Source organism: Aethalodelphis obliquidens, unplaced genomic scaffold (assembly GCF_003676395.1).
Source record: "Aethalodelphis obliquidens isolate GAN/ISIS:26980383/991018 unplaced genomic scaffold, ASM367639v1 scaffold4, whole genome shotgun sequence".
Classification (NCBI taxonomy): domain Eukaryota; kingdom Metazoa; phylum Chordata; class Mammalia; order Artiodactyla; family Delphinidae; genus Aethalodelphis; species Aethalodelphis obliquidens.
This window is the reverse complement of record NW_020837948.1, coordinates 5503636-5515974: the sequence shown is the minus strand read 5'-3', so window position 1 is coordinate 5515974 and position 12339 is coordinate 5503636. Positions and strand designations below refer to the sequence as shown.

Sequence of the window (12339 nt, the reverse complement as noted above, 5' to 3'; positions counted from 1 at the left end):
TTGGGGGCAGATTCCAAGAGTGGGCGTTATCCTATCAAGGACACAGGAATTTTCATATTGTTTGATATGTAACGGGGTCCTATTCTAGTCTGGAGGGTGAGGAAAGGCTCCCAGGATGACCAACAGATCCATGGCTTTGCTTCTGACACTTAGCTCAGATAAGCTACAGAGCTTCCCCTGGAGGGAAATGTGGAGCAGGGCTGCTCCCTGGAGGGGAGGTGCAAGTGTGGAGGGTCAGCCGGAAGCACTGGTGTTGAGGGACAGGGAAGCAGATGGGGGGAAGGAAGTGGTCCAAGACCAGCTAAACCACCCCAAGCCAAACATGTCTGTCGAGAACACCATGTACCAGGAACCAATGCCAGAAGGGGACTGCAACTACATGGAGGATAGCAAGGATCATCACAATGCCAGCCACCAGGGATATAAGTCCAAACACTTCTGTCCATGACTTCTTGGTATCAGAGTTGCCAATGAAAACAACATGGTCAAGCACTGGATGGAAGTGTTTTTATTCACTTAGAGACAGCAAGATCAGTCACAGTAGTGTGCAGAGTGGCTCATGGGTGTCCCTCACCCCCAGCCTATGGCTAAAGAGCACCCCTCTAGTGCCATAGCATTGTGTGCCCCAAGGTCATTGACATCCATGCTTAAGCAGAACAAAGGAGCACACATTCAGTCTGAAACAGGGAAGGATACCTTCACAGGCTGATAAGCCTGGCACAGTGTGTGTGGGCTCTTTTTTGGTAAGGAAGTGTCCCAGGTCCAAGGCCTATTCTTATGTGAAAGACTGTGAGCAGGAGACTGCTTTTCTCAACAGTGTTCATTACAGACGATGTGCCCAGTAAATCTTTGCTGAGGGACTTAAATCCTGCTAAGAGACCTAGTGTGAGGGCCGGGCATTCACAGCCCCTACTGGTGGACATCACTTCCCCTGGGCCCTAACTAGCACTGGCATCCTGCTGCTGCTTTCATGACTAGAGCTGACATGCCACAGTCTCGTACAGTGGTGTTAGGGAAGGAAAATGATGAAAGCAAACTACTGAAAATGATGAGGGGTCTCCAACTTGTTACCTCACAACTACCAGTTCATTTCTCAGTTCTCACTTTAATGAGCAAGTTTCTGTAGCATTTTTCATGATCCTAAAAACCCAAAGTAAATATTGGAAATACAATTTTTAATTCCAACCCCTGCCTCTGTCCACCTAAGGCATCAGGCAAAAGAAACTAGAAAGTCTTAGATAAATGCCTTGAGATCAGTGACATCTGATGAAGGTCTACAGCAAGATGGCTCTGCTGAGTTTTCATCAAGTGGGCAAAAGGGAAGAAGATGGGCTGGGCCATGAGTCTGAATTTTAGACTATTTTGGGTAAAAAGGCTTTATATTTTCCAAGTCCACATGAGAAATAAAGCCAAATGCTAGCAACTGCTAAGTTGAACTTAAAATTGACTCGTTTTAAAAAAATATTCGAGTGTATTGCTATGTCCTCTGCAAAACTGCTTATATTATTAATTTGCTTAAACTATTTAGTAAAAAAAGATACAAGTGCATATACTAAAAACCACTGAATTGTACACTTTAAAGGGTGAATTTTATGGTATGTGAATTACACCTCAAAAAGAAAAAAAGGCAAAAAAAGGAGGAATAATGATAAGAGAATAAAATACTAATACAAATATAAAAAAGACTACTCCTTTTATCGAAAACTAAATATATAAAAAAAATTTATCTAAATCTGTCCACATGTATCTCCGAGGTGCCTGTGTACCGTGCCTGTGCTACCTTCTAGAGAGCACTATGAGCTAGGTTTTCCAAATTATTTTATCTAGGCAAAGACAGATGAGCCAGTTTGCCCAGAGCATTGGCAGCTAAGTAATAACAGAGCAGAGCTCACTTTCCAACCGGCGGCCCCCTGCTTTATAAGGCCCTTATGCGGATCACTATGGTTCACTCAACCGCGAGCAGAGGGGAGTGGTCCCCAATCACCCCCCGCCCCTCTGCAGCTCATCTGTTCCTGTCCCTGCCCGCGACGTCCTCCCGCCTGCGCGGACTGTTCGCCCCACCGCCCAGAAGAGCCCGGTGCGGTCAGACGGTCGGCGACAACCCGAGGCCCGGACACCGAAGAGCGAGGCGGAGGTCCATCCTCATCGCCTCGCCAGCACGCCTACCGCTCTCGCACAGGCGGGAAACCCGGCACCGGGCAGGGATGACGAGGACGGGCCTCAGAGCCGGGGTTGGCAGCATCTGGGCCTGAGGAGGCCTGCCTGGGGCCTGCCGCGCGTCCGCTTAGATGCCAGCAGCGTCGCCGGCCATTGTAGCATCTGGGGGCCTTCCGGGGCAGGTCCGCGTCTGGGCCTGCGCGGCGCGGGGCCGGGTTGTGCGGGAAGTCCTGGGCCGTGGCTGGGAGCTGCCGGCTCGGCCCCTGACTTCGGGCAGGGGCGGTCAGGCAGCGCGCCGGGCAGCCCTCGGCCAGAGATTATGGCTGCGGCGCTGGGGGCGCGAGGGGCGACGCGGCGTTGGTTCGCGGCGCTGCGGGGCAGGAGCCAGAGCCTCGCGGCCATGGTGAGTGCCGAGGGCTCGCGGTGCGGGAGGAGGGCGAGGCCCCGCCGTGCCGGCCGAGGGGCGGAGGGACCGGCGCAGGCCCCGAAGTGGGCCGGGCCTTTGGGCTGGGACTTTGGGTAGGCACGTTTGGGCACCTGGCACCTGCCCGACGCGCTGGTCTGAGACAAGGGTGGCCGCAGCATCTGACAGTTTTCCCTTGGCCTAGAATTCCGTCGTAGCCTACGAAATTGCCAACCGGAAAACAAACCAGGACGACTTTCGTTAAAAAAAAAAAGTGAATACGAAAAGTAGTTGTGAAAATATTTCACGGTTAGGGACTCTTTATGTGATTAAGGTGGCGTTGGGTCCTCTAGATTGTGCGCTCGGTGAGAGCAGGCACCGTCTCCGTCTCGGCTCTGAACGGGGCACTGAATGTTGAATTAACTCATTTGCCTTGGTGTTAATTGTTTTGAGGAATTACCAATAAATTATTTTTTTGGTTGCACATTGATTCTTTCCTCTTCCGAGGGGCGTCCCGTCCGTTTCCCCGCTTTAGAAGTTAACATATTGGGGGGTAAGTTAACTTGAGGGAAAGTTTTAACTTGCAGCACCACCTAGTGGGAAAATACTGCATTAAACTCACCATTTCATTTTCTTAGATTGCTTGCCAGAGCCCATTTGGCAGTTTGAAATTCTTTAATAGAAGAAATGTAAAATAACTCGATGACGGAGAAGATGAGCACTCTGTTTTGTGGCCATTAAGGTGAGAACGCAAGATGAGTGCTTACTGTCACCTAGGCGTGTCCCAAGGCATACCTGTGTCTAGGGTGCTGGTGATCAAGTAAAATTGTGGGGTTTGGGGAGGGATGAATAAACAGCCGCGATTGGAGTGGCTGCCACATGCCAGACTCTCTGCTGGGTGCCTTCACACTTAAGATCTCTTTAAACCTTTAGAAAAATCTGGGCAGGTGGATACTGTAACATCCCCACTGTAGAACGCTGCTACTCAGTGAGAGGCTAAGTGATTTATTCAGCACCCACAGCTGAAAGTAACAAAGCTAGGCTTCGAATCAAGGTTGCTCTCCAAATCCTATGCTTTCCCCTGTCGCTCCCCACACCTCCCACAGGAAAAAAAAAGAAAGTCCACCACAAAGGGTTCTGCAGAGGGTATGTCCCCAAGGGAACCATTTGTGTTATGTAGGTGAAGTGACTTCATTTCACAGTCCTGAACACGGTCCCTATTCCTAGGCAGACATCTGTGGTGAGCGCACATTGACCTCACTGGGGATGTGGATGGTGGAGAGGGTGGAGGAAAACAGCTCAGAGTGTGCTCCACAGACTCCGGGTGACTGCTGCATTGCCCACAACATGGTTAATAGTTTTCTTTGCAGCTACTCAGTGATTCCAAAATAGTTTAAATTGAGTTAAAATATTTATTTAATAAAAATTTTAGCTTGTTTCCTGTAGCAGGTCTTTATGTGAAATTTTTCAGAGCTGTCATTGTAAAGCTAATCGATACATTGGTTCTTAATAGTAAATGGTTTTTGATAACAAGCCTTTAAATGTTTTTATTTAATTAAGAGGTATTCTCACTTTCTCTTTTGTTAGTTGTAGGGAAGGGTAGCTGGCCTAGCAAGGAAGAGAAACTAGAAAATTGACTCATTAGCGTCCTTTTGTCCTCCTCGTAGAATAAGTTGTCTTTAAGGTTACTTACTTTGCCTTCTTAATTACATTGATGTCAATGATAAAGGGTTGTAGGATTTCTGAAGTGGGAATGAGTTGAAGTTTCATGGCAGAGGATACAGCTCAGCCCCCGGTTGCCCTTTGATAAGGAGCCCTCACATTAGTTCAGTCTTTCTGGGTGCCAGTCCCTCCCTCATCTGAGACGATAGTAACCCTGCATGTAGGGAAGACAGGAGGTACTGGTGGGCACTTATGCCAGAGCGAGAGCATAGCTCTTCTGACTTCTCCTAGAGTATCCTTATCTTCTGTCTGACATGCTGCTTAGAGTTCTTTCAGTTAAAACACTAATAGCATGGAAAGTGTGGACCTGTTAACCAACAGAATTCCGGATTTGGGAACGTCATCACCAGGATGAGTAGGAACAAGGTGGACAGTTGCGCACAAGTGCTTCTGACTGGGCAGCGCTCTGGCCAGACAGTTGAGGGAGTTTGTCTTACCGGTGTTTCTGAGAAAACTCGTTCCACTAAAGCAGGGGCTTTTTACCTGTAGTCCAGAGGGTCTGTGGACACCCAGAAGTTATTATACAAAATCCCCTGTAAATGTGCATTTGATTTTTCCTCTTTGAGGATTGGTTTTCATTACAATTGAAAGGGGATGGTGAACCCAGATAGTTGAGACTCATGTGAGTAAGGACTGAAGGCTACTAAGGTGCTGTGGGACCATCCAAAGAGCAGTAGACCAGGAGTTTAGAGCCCTGGGTTCCAATCCTGGTTCTGACGATGGACTTGCAGGGTTTCCTTGGGTGGGTGTGTTTGCCGCAGTTTCCCAAGTCCTGGAGTGCTGGCCTTTGGTGATGATCTTTGGTAAGATGGACAAATGGTTGATCTCAGCTGTGTCTGTAATAAACCAGAGAAGCTGAATTGTAAAGTTTGAGGCATGTGTAAGGGGTGATAAACCCACATACAATGGAGACAGCTGATTCTGTACAGAGCTAGCCTTGTTTTTGTCTGTTTTTTGAGAATTGTGTATTTTGAGAACAAAGTAATCAAAGATGGTTAGAAGTTGTTGCCCTTAAGACTTTTTTCCACCTCTCTACATAAGGTAAAGAGCAGTAAATTTATTTGAATTTAACCAAACCTCTACATTTCAGGTATTAAATGTGTTCTTTTCATAGTCAGCAGATGCTCACTGGTTGACAGCAGAGGAGAGGAACCAAGTTATACTTGACCTTAAAGCAGCAGGATGGTCAGAATTAAGTGAGAGAGATGCCATCTACAAAGAGTTCTCTTTCAAAAATTTTAATCAGGTAATTATTACATATTCCTGCTTGTGCCATGGTCTATTTTTGTCACCTTAGGCTGTAACTCTTTTAATACTACTGGTTGTCTGGTGCCCTGTGGGTCCAAGATCCAAATCCTTTCTTCCTTAAGAATTCAGTGATAGTTACTCCTTCCTTGTTGACAGCTGCTACCACCCAACTGGGTGAGTCTCAGCTCTAGGGGAAGAGGGTGATTTGTGTGATTTGGAAAATCAGATTCTGAAACCACTATTGCTCTGATTTGGTGTTGGTTAGGAGATTTAATTTCCTTTCAAATCTTGAATAACATTAACAGAGAGTGTGAGCTTTTTATACTGATCAGAAGGGGACATGAGTAAAAGTGGTTGAGAAACATACACCTGCTTGACTGATTTCCCCTACTTTTCTTGGATGGTTATCAAGTTTTCTTTCTCCTTATAGTTGCATTTCTGTCTCTAAATCATCTCCCAAGCTGCACCCTCTTCTCAGATTGGCTCATTTTCTGCAAGCCCAATAGCCAGCCCTTGAAGCTTTTCTTTCTTTCTTTTTTCTTTTTAATAAATTTATTTATTTATTTATGGCTGTGTTGGGTCTTCGTTGCTGCGCGCAGGCTTTCTCTAGTTGTGGTGAGCGGGGGCTACTCTTCGTTGCGGTGCGCGGGCTTCTCATTGCATGGCTTCTTTTGTTGCGGAGCACGGGCTCTAGGTGCATGGGCTTCAGTAGTTGTGGCTCACAGGCTCTAGAGCGCAGGCTCAGTAGTTGTGGTGCACGGGCTTAGTTACTCCGCGGCCTGTGGGATCTTTCCAGACCAGGGCTCGAACCTATGTCCCCTGCATTGGCAGGCGGATTCTTAACCACTGCACCACCAGGGAAGTCCTGAAGCTTTTCTTAAAAGCTGGTCCCTGCCTTCGAGATTCAGCCTTAATAGGGGAACTGTTCCATTAGGGCCCCACCCTGTTTAGAGAGTCATCTCCCATCAGTTCTTACTCCATTGCATTTATATAAGGTCAGTGCTTTAGACTATTCCATGTTTGTTCAGTTAGTTTGATAATCCTCTGGACAGATTTATTATTTTTATTTATATTAGGTGTCAGCATCTAGAAGGCAGAGATCCTGTTGGCTTAAATAACTGTCTATTGTACATAACACAGTTCAGGGTACACACAAGCATTTGATAAATGCAGACATTGATTACAGTGTTTGCTTGTTTCTGGAAGGGTGTCTGAGGACCAGATTTCCACCAAAGAAACCTTGACATGTTTTCCTAGTAAATGCTGTTGGCTCCACTGTGCCGCATGCCCTATTCTGGTCTCCATCCATCTGGCTACCAGCCTTCTGCTGTGTCTCCAACTCCTGAGGAAACCTGGACCAAGCCGACTCCTTGTCCCTGCTGCCCCACATGCTTGAAGGCTCTTGTCAGGGGCTTAGCACTCTGTGGCTGGTGGCAGGGAATCCCATTGGTACAGTAAGCTTGTGCATAAGCTCTAGGTAGCATTTTCCAAGCTTATTAAAATTCTTACATGTGTACAGCCTGACTTCTTTAAGCCTGGGCTAATTTATTGGGCTTGAACATGTGGCTTAAAGTACTTGAGTAGTGTTGCCTCAGACTCTGCCCATGAGTCAGTCATCCAGCCCCACTCTAACCTCGTGCTCAGGGTACTTTCGGAAATGGTGGGGGGAAGGGAAGCTGTGCAGGGTGTCCTTGATTAATTGTAACGTTATTCACCAGGACACTTAATTTTCTTGGCTTTCCCCCCCCACCCCCTTCACTCACCTTTTAGGAGAAAGAGGCAGACGACAAGAAAATCAGCTGATGTCAGGGAATGTATTCAGAGAACCGGCACTGATATTATATCCTGCGGTTGGTTTTCTAGCCAGGCTCCTATGACTTCTGCATGTAATGGCCTGTAGTGGCAACTGATGTCATGACAAGTGTCAGTGCCCACCAGCCAAAGACCACCAGGAACATACCAATAGCTGAACAAGTTAGACTTACTGCTTGTTGCGGTGAGGAAGAGTGCACGCCATAGGGAACCGTGGGGCATCTCAGGAAGACGGTGTTGGAAAGACTTACTACCGGATTTGGGCTGGTGTTGGTGATTTTGGAGTCTTTAAGGATCAGAGCTTTGCTCTGGGTTGGATGCTGTCTGCAAATGGGCTCTTCTATGATTTACTATTTTAATAAATCTTACCTAGAGGGAGAATGGACTAAAGTGGGGCCAAAGCTGAAACTGGTAAAGAAGCAGCAGTCACTCATTAGCCAGGAGAGGCGGGTGCTTGGTGTTTTGCGATTTGGACAATGTTCACGTTTTGTTTGTGTTGAGATATCATTGCAGAGTGATATCTGTGATACTCTGCATTACATTATTGTCATGATTACAATAATCATTACAAGAGTGGTTATATTTTTGTCCTAATCCTTCATGGTCACAGAGTGGCCTTGTTTGATGTTGCTGTTGCTGTTCAGCACCAAGGCCTAGGTTTGGGTTTGGCTCCTAGCAACTTGGAGGCCTAGGTGGCAGTCCAGTCCAGCTCCCAGGTGTCAGGGCTGCTTTTCCCTTTTTTGCAACTAATGTTTAGAGTGATGACCCTCTGGCATTGATGGATCCTCACTTATCTTTCATTTATTTTTCAATACAGAGAAGTTATTTTTTAAAATTATAAAGCAATGATATAAAACATTAAAATACGATGGGAAATAAAAATAAAAATTTCCCATTGCAACTACTTCCATCTTTTTACCTATTCTCTTCTAGTCTTTCTCCATATGTATAGTTTATTCACAATGTGGCAGTTGTGCACGCAGTTAAATTTTTTTAAAGTAGTTTAATTTTTATTGTAAAAGCAATATTCATTACCAGATATTTATTAAGCCCCTTCTCTGTGCCAGGCACTATTCTAAGCTCATGTAGCTCCCTTTCTAGCAGAGAAGATAGACAATAAACAAATGAACAAATAATATAGTTTCATGTAGTGATGAAGTCATGAGGGAGAATAAAGTAGGATATTGGGATGGGGAGTGACGGAGGGGTGAGCACACTATTTAAGATGGAGGGGGATGGAAAGGCCTCTCTGGGGAGGGGACATCTGAGGCCTGAGTAATGTGAGGGAGCTGAGCATGTGAAGACCGAAGGAAGAGCATTTCTGGTGGAGAGACAGCAAGTACCAAATTCCTGGAGCAGGAGTGATCTTGGTGTGATTGAGGAAGAGCCAGGGGGCCCGTTTCTGGAGCGGACAGAAAGGAGAAGAGGCTGAAGGGAGGGAGGGGCCAGAGCACTGGAGCCTTGTTGCCGTGCAGGGAGTTTGGATTTTATTCTGTGAAGGAAAAAGCCCTTGGAGGGTTTCAGGCAGAGAAGTGCCATTATGCAGTTTATGTTCTAAAAAGATCACCCTGGCTGTTCTGCTGTGAACAGATGGGAGAAGGGCAAGAGTGGCAGCAGGCAGAATGTATGCGTTGCCATGTGATAGGCTAGGCAAGAGATGGTGAGAGACTATGGGGGAAGCAGTGGTATGTGGAGAGAAACGCAGGATTTCTCATTTATTTTAAAGATAGAACAGTCCAGACTTGCTGTTAGATTGGATGTGGGGGAAGGAGAGGGTCAAGGATGATCCCAAGGTTTTGGTGGTGCCACCGGTACCATTTACTTGGCTGGGGAAAGTGGAGTGGAGAGCAGGGTAGGGAATTAAGAATTCCATTTTGGACATGTCAGGTTTGAGATGCTTACTAGTCACCCCAGTGGCAATATTGGATCAGCAGTTGGTGATATGAGGTCAGAGTTCAGGCTGGGGATAACAGTTTGAGAGCCGTCAGAGGGGATAATTGTCCTGGATCGGCAAAAGAGGGCAGGTGGAGGTGCAGGCATGGTACCTCCATGGTGATAGGAAGGAAGGCTGAGTGTATGTGTACAGATGCAGGTAGGTTGCCACGTTCGCCTTGGGAAGAAGAGGTAGTTTTCTCTTCTGATTGCTTCTGTTTTTTTAGTGAAGTCATCAGTTGAGAATGAGTCGGAGTGGGAGGGAGGAGTGTTGAAGATCTGGAAAAATAGGAAAAGGCATGAAATAGTCCTCTTAGAGACTAAGACACTGAAGGAACTGTGAAATGTGGTCAGTTGCTGGGCAGTTCTCAGTGTCACTGGAGATTTATGGGCAAACATTTAAGGTGAGGATCTTGTGTGTTTTGTCCAGCCATGTTCAGCCGCTTGGGCACAGGCTTGGAGTAGGTGCAGGGTTGGGCTTAACAAGGGCTGAACTTTTTTTGTTTTTAATTTATTTTATTGAAGTATAGTTGATTTACAATGTTGTGTTAATTTCTGCTGTATGGTGGTTCAGCTATATACACGCGTGCATGTGCACACACACACACACATATTCTTTTTCATATTCTTTTCTATTATGGTTTATCACAGGATGTCCCTGTGCTGTACAGTAGGACCTTGTTGTTTATCCACTCTCCATGTAATAGTTTGCGTCTACTAAACACAAACTCCCAGTCTGTCCCTCCCCCACCCCCTTCTTCCTTGGCAACCACAAGTCTGTCCTCTATGTCTGTGAGTCTTTTTCTGTTTCGTGGATAGGTTCATTTATGTTGTATTTTAGATTCCACATATAAGTGATAGCATATGATATTTGTCTTTCTCTTTCTGACTTACTTCACTTAGTATAATAATCTCTAGGTCCATCCATGTTGTTGCAAATGGCATTATTTCATTCTTTCTTATGGCTGAGTAATATTCCATTGTATATATGTACCACATCTTCTTTATCCATTCCTCTGTCAGTGGACATTTACGTTGTTTCCACGTCTTGGCTATTGTAAATAGTGCTGCAGTGAACATCGGGGGATGCATGTATCTTTTTGAATTATAGTTTTGTCCTGATATACGCTCAGGAGTGGGATTGCTGGATCATATGGCAACTCTATTTTTAGTTTTTTTGAGGAACCTCCAAACTGTTTTCCATAGTGGCTGCACCAATTTACATTCCCACTAACAGTGTAGGAAGGTTTCGTTTTCTCCACACCCTCTCCAGCATTTGTTATTTGTAGGTTTCATGGTGGCCATTCTTAACTGGTGTGAGGTGATACCTCATTGTAGTTTTGATTTGCATTTCTCTAATAATTAGTGATGTTGAGCATCTTTTCATGTGCCTGTTGGCCATCTGTATGTCTTCTTTGGAGAAAGGTCTATTTAGGTTTTCAGCCCAGGTTTTGAATGGGTTGTTTGTTTTTTTTGTTTTTGAGTTGTATGAGCTGTTAACAAGGGCTGAACTTTTGGCAGATGAATGCAGTGGAGGAACAGGGGGCAAGGAAACTAAGGATGTGTGCAAGGGAGGGTCAAAACATTGGACTTTGGAGTCTAAGCTGGTGAGGAGGGAAGTGCAGTTGTGATGTGGGAGATGGAAAGTGAAGAGGTCGGAGTGTCAAGTAATATAACCTTTTTGGAGAGCAATTGGGTGATGTGTATCAACTTTTAAAATACCCATTGTCCACCAATACCCATCGTACGAATCTAGAAATTTATCTTCTAGGTACAGTCCCCCGTGTATGCCAGATGGGTATGAGAGGATGTCCACTCTAGCCTGTGGACCTGTAACTTTTTATTGTGAGCAGGCATTTCCACATGCGTGTGTATGCCTTGCTAAGACCATGTCTCCCTCACTGCAGCCCTGCCCTTAGCAGGAGTTAGGGGAGGCCCACTGTGCTGCATGTGACAGCACCTCTCCTGGCCTCAGCTTTACACGCTGGAGGGAGCCATGGTCAGAGCTGATGACCCCCATCTCCCCTAAGAGACTTCACACTGGGTATTAGCATGTATTTTTTTTTAGTCTTTGCTGAATATATAGGTAAAAAATGTTCTGTTTTTTTGCTCAGTAGGGTATGAACATTTTCCAGTTCTTTTTTTTTTTTTTTTCGGTACGGGGGCCTCTCACTGTTGTGGCCTCTACCGTTGCGGAGCACAGGCTCCAGACGCGCAGGCTCAGTGGCCATGGCTCACGGGCCCAGCCGCTCCACGGCATGTGGGATCTTCCTGGACCGGGGCATGAACCCGTGTCCCCTGCATTGGCAGGCGGACTCTCAACCACTGCGCCACCAGGGAAGCCCTCATTTTCCAGTTCTTTACACAGTCTTGTCTTTTTACTTACAATAAATCTTCAGGAGTAAGATTACACTTGTTGGGTGTTACTTTTTTGGCCGTGCCTTGCAGCGTGTGGGATATTAGTTCCCGACCAGGGATGGAACCCGTGCCCGCTGCAGTGGAAGCGTGGAATCTCAACCACTGGGCCACCAGGGAAGTCCCGGGTGTTACAGTTTTTAAGTAGTTTGCTTATGTAGCGTGTGTGAAATGGTATTATAAGTTTGCTTTAGAATCCATTTCTTTTATTACTATAGAAATTGAACCATACATTTTAGAAACCTTTTCATTGACCCTGGATGGAAAAGCTACTTCTCAAAGCTTTGGGTTATTCTAGGTTTTACCATAAGAAGTAGCTAGTAAAATATATTTGGACTTTTTTCCTCTTAGAGGTTTTATTCCAAGATATGGTTAGTTCCAAAGAGTCCACATGCATTTGATAGCTCAGATCGGCGCAAATACTTAGCGAATATAAACGTGAAAATTCCCGAGGGATCCTAATGGCGTAGGTGGATGAAGTGGCTGTGGGTTTTGGTTGCTGTTAGCCCACTGTCTTTCCTCGGTGGTGGTGCAAAGGTAATGGTGAGACTCTATGGGTGTTCCGAGCATGGCGGTGCCAGGGCTGAGGCAGGAAATTTCGACACTTGGAGTACTTGGACTTAGGGTGGGGTTGGCATTTGTAAAGGAGT

The 12339-nt window shown here is 46.0% G+C and overlaps 1 protein-coding gene across 1 annotated transcript in view; it reads left to right on the top strand.

Annotated features, from left to right (window-relative positions):
- The first annotated feature begins 2009 nt into the window (after window positions 1–2009).
- Window positions 2010–12339, top strand: part of PCBD2 (pterin-4 alpha-carbinolamine dehydratase 2) — a 50212-nt gene continuing 39882 nt past the window's right edge. The window contains exons 1-2 of the mRNA XM_027097130.1: window positions 2010–2560; window positions 5397–5528. Coding sequence (XP_026952931.1) covers window positions 2477–2560; window positions 5397–5528 — 216 coding nt within the window. The 5' untranslated portion in view covers window positions 2010–2476. The remainder of the gene's footprint in view (window positions 2561–5396; window positions 5529–12339) is intronic.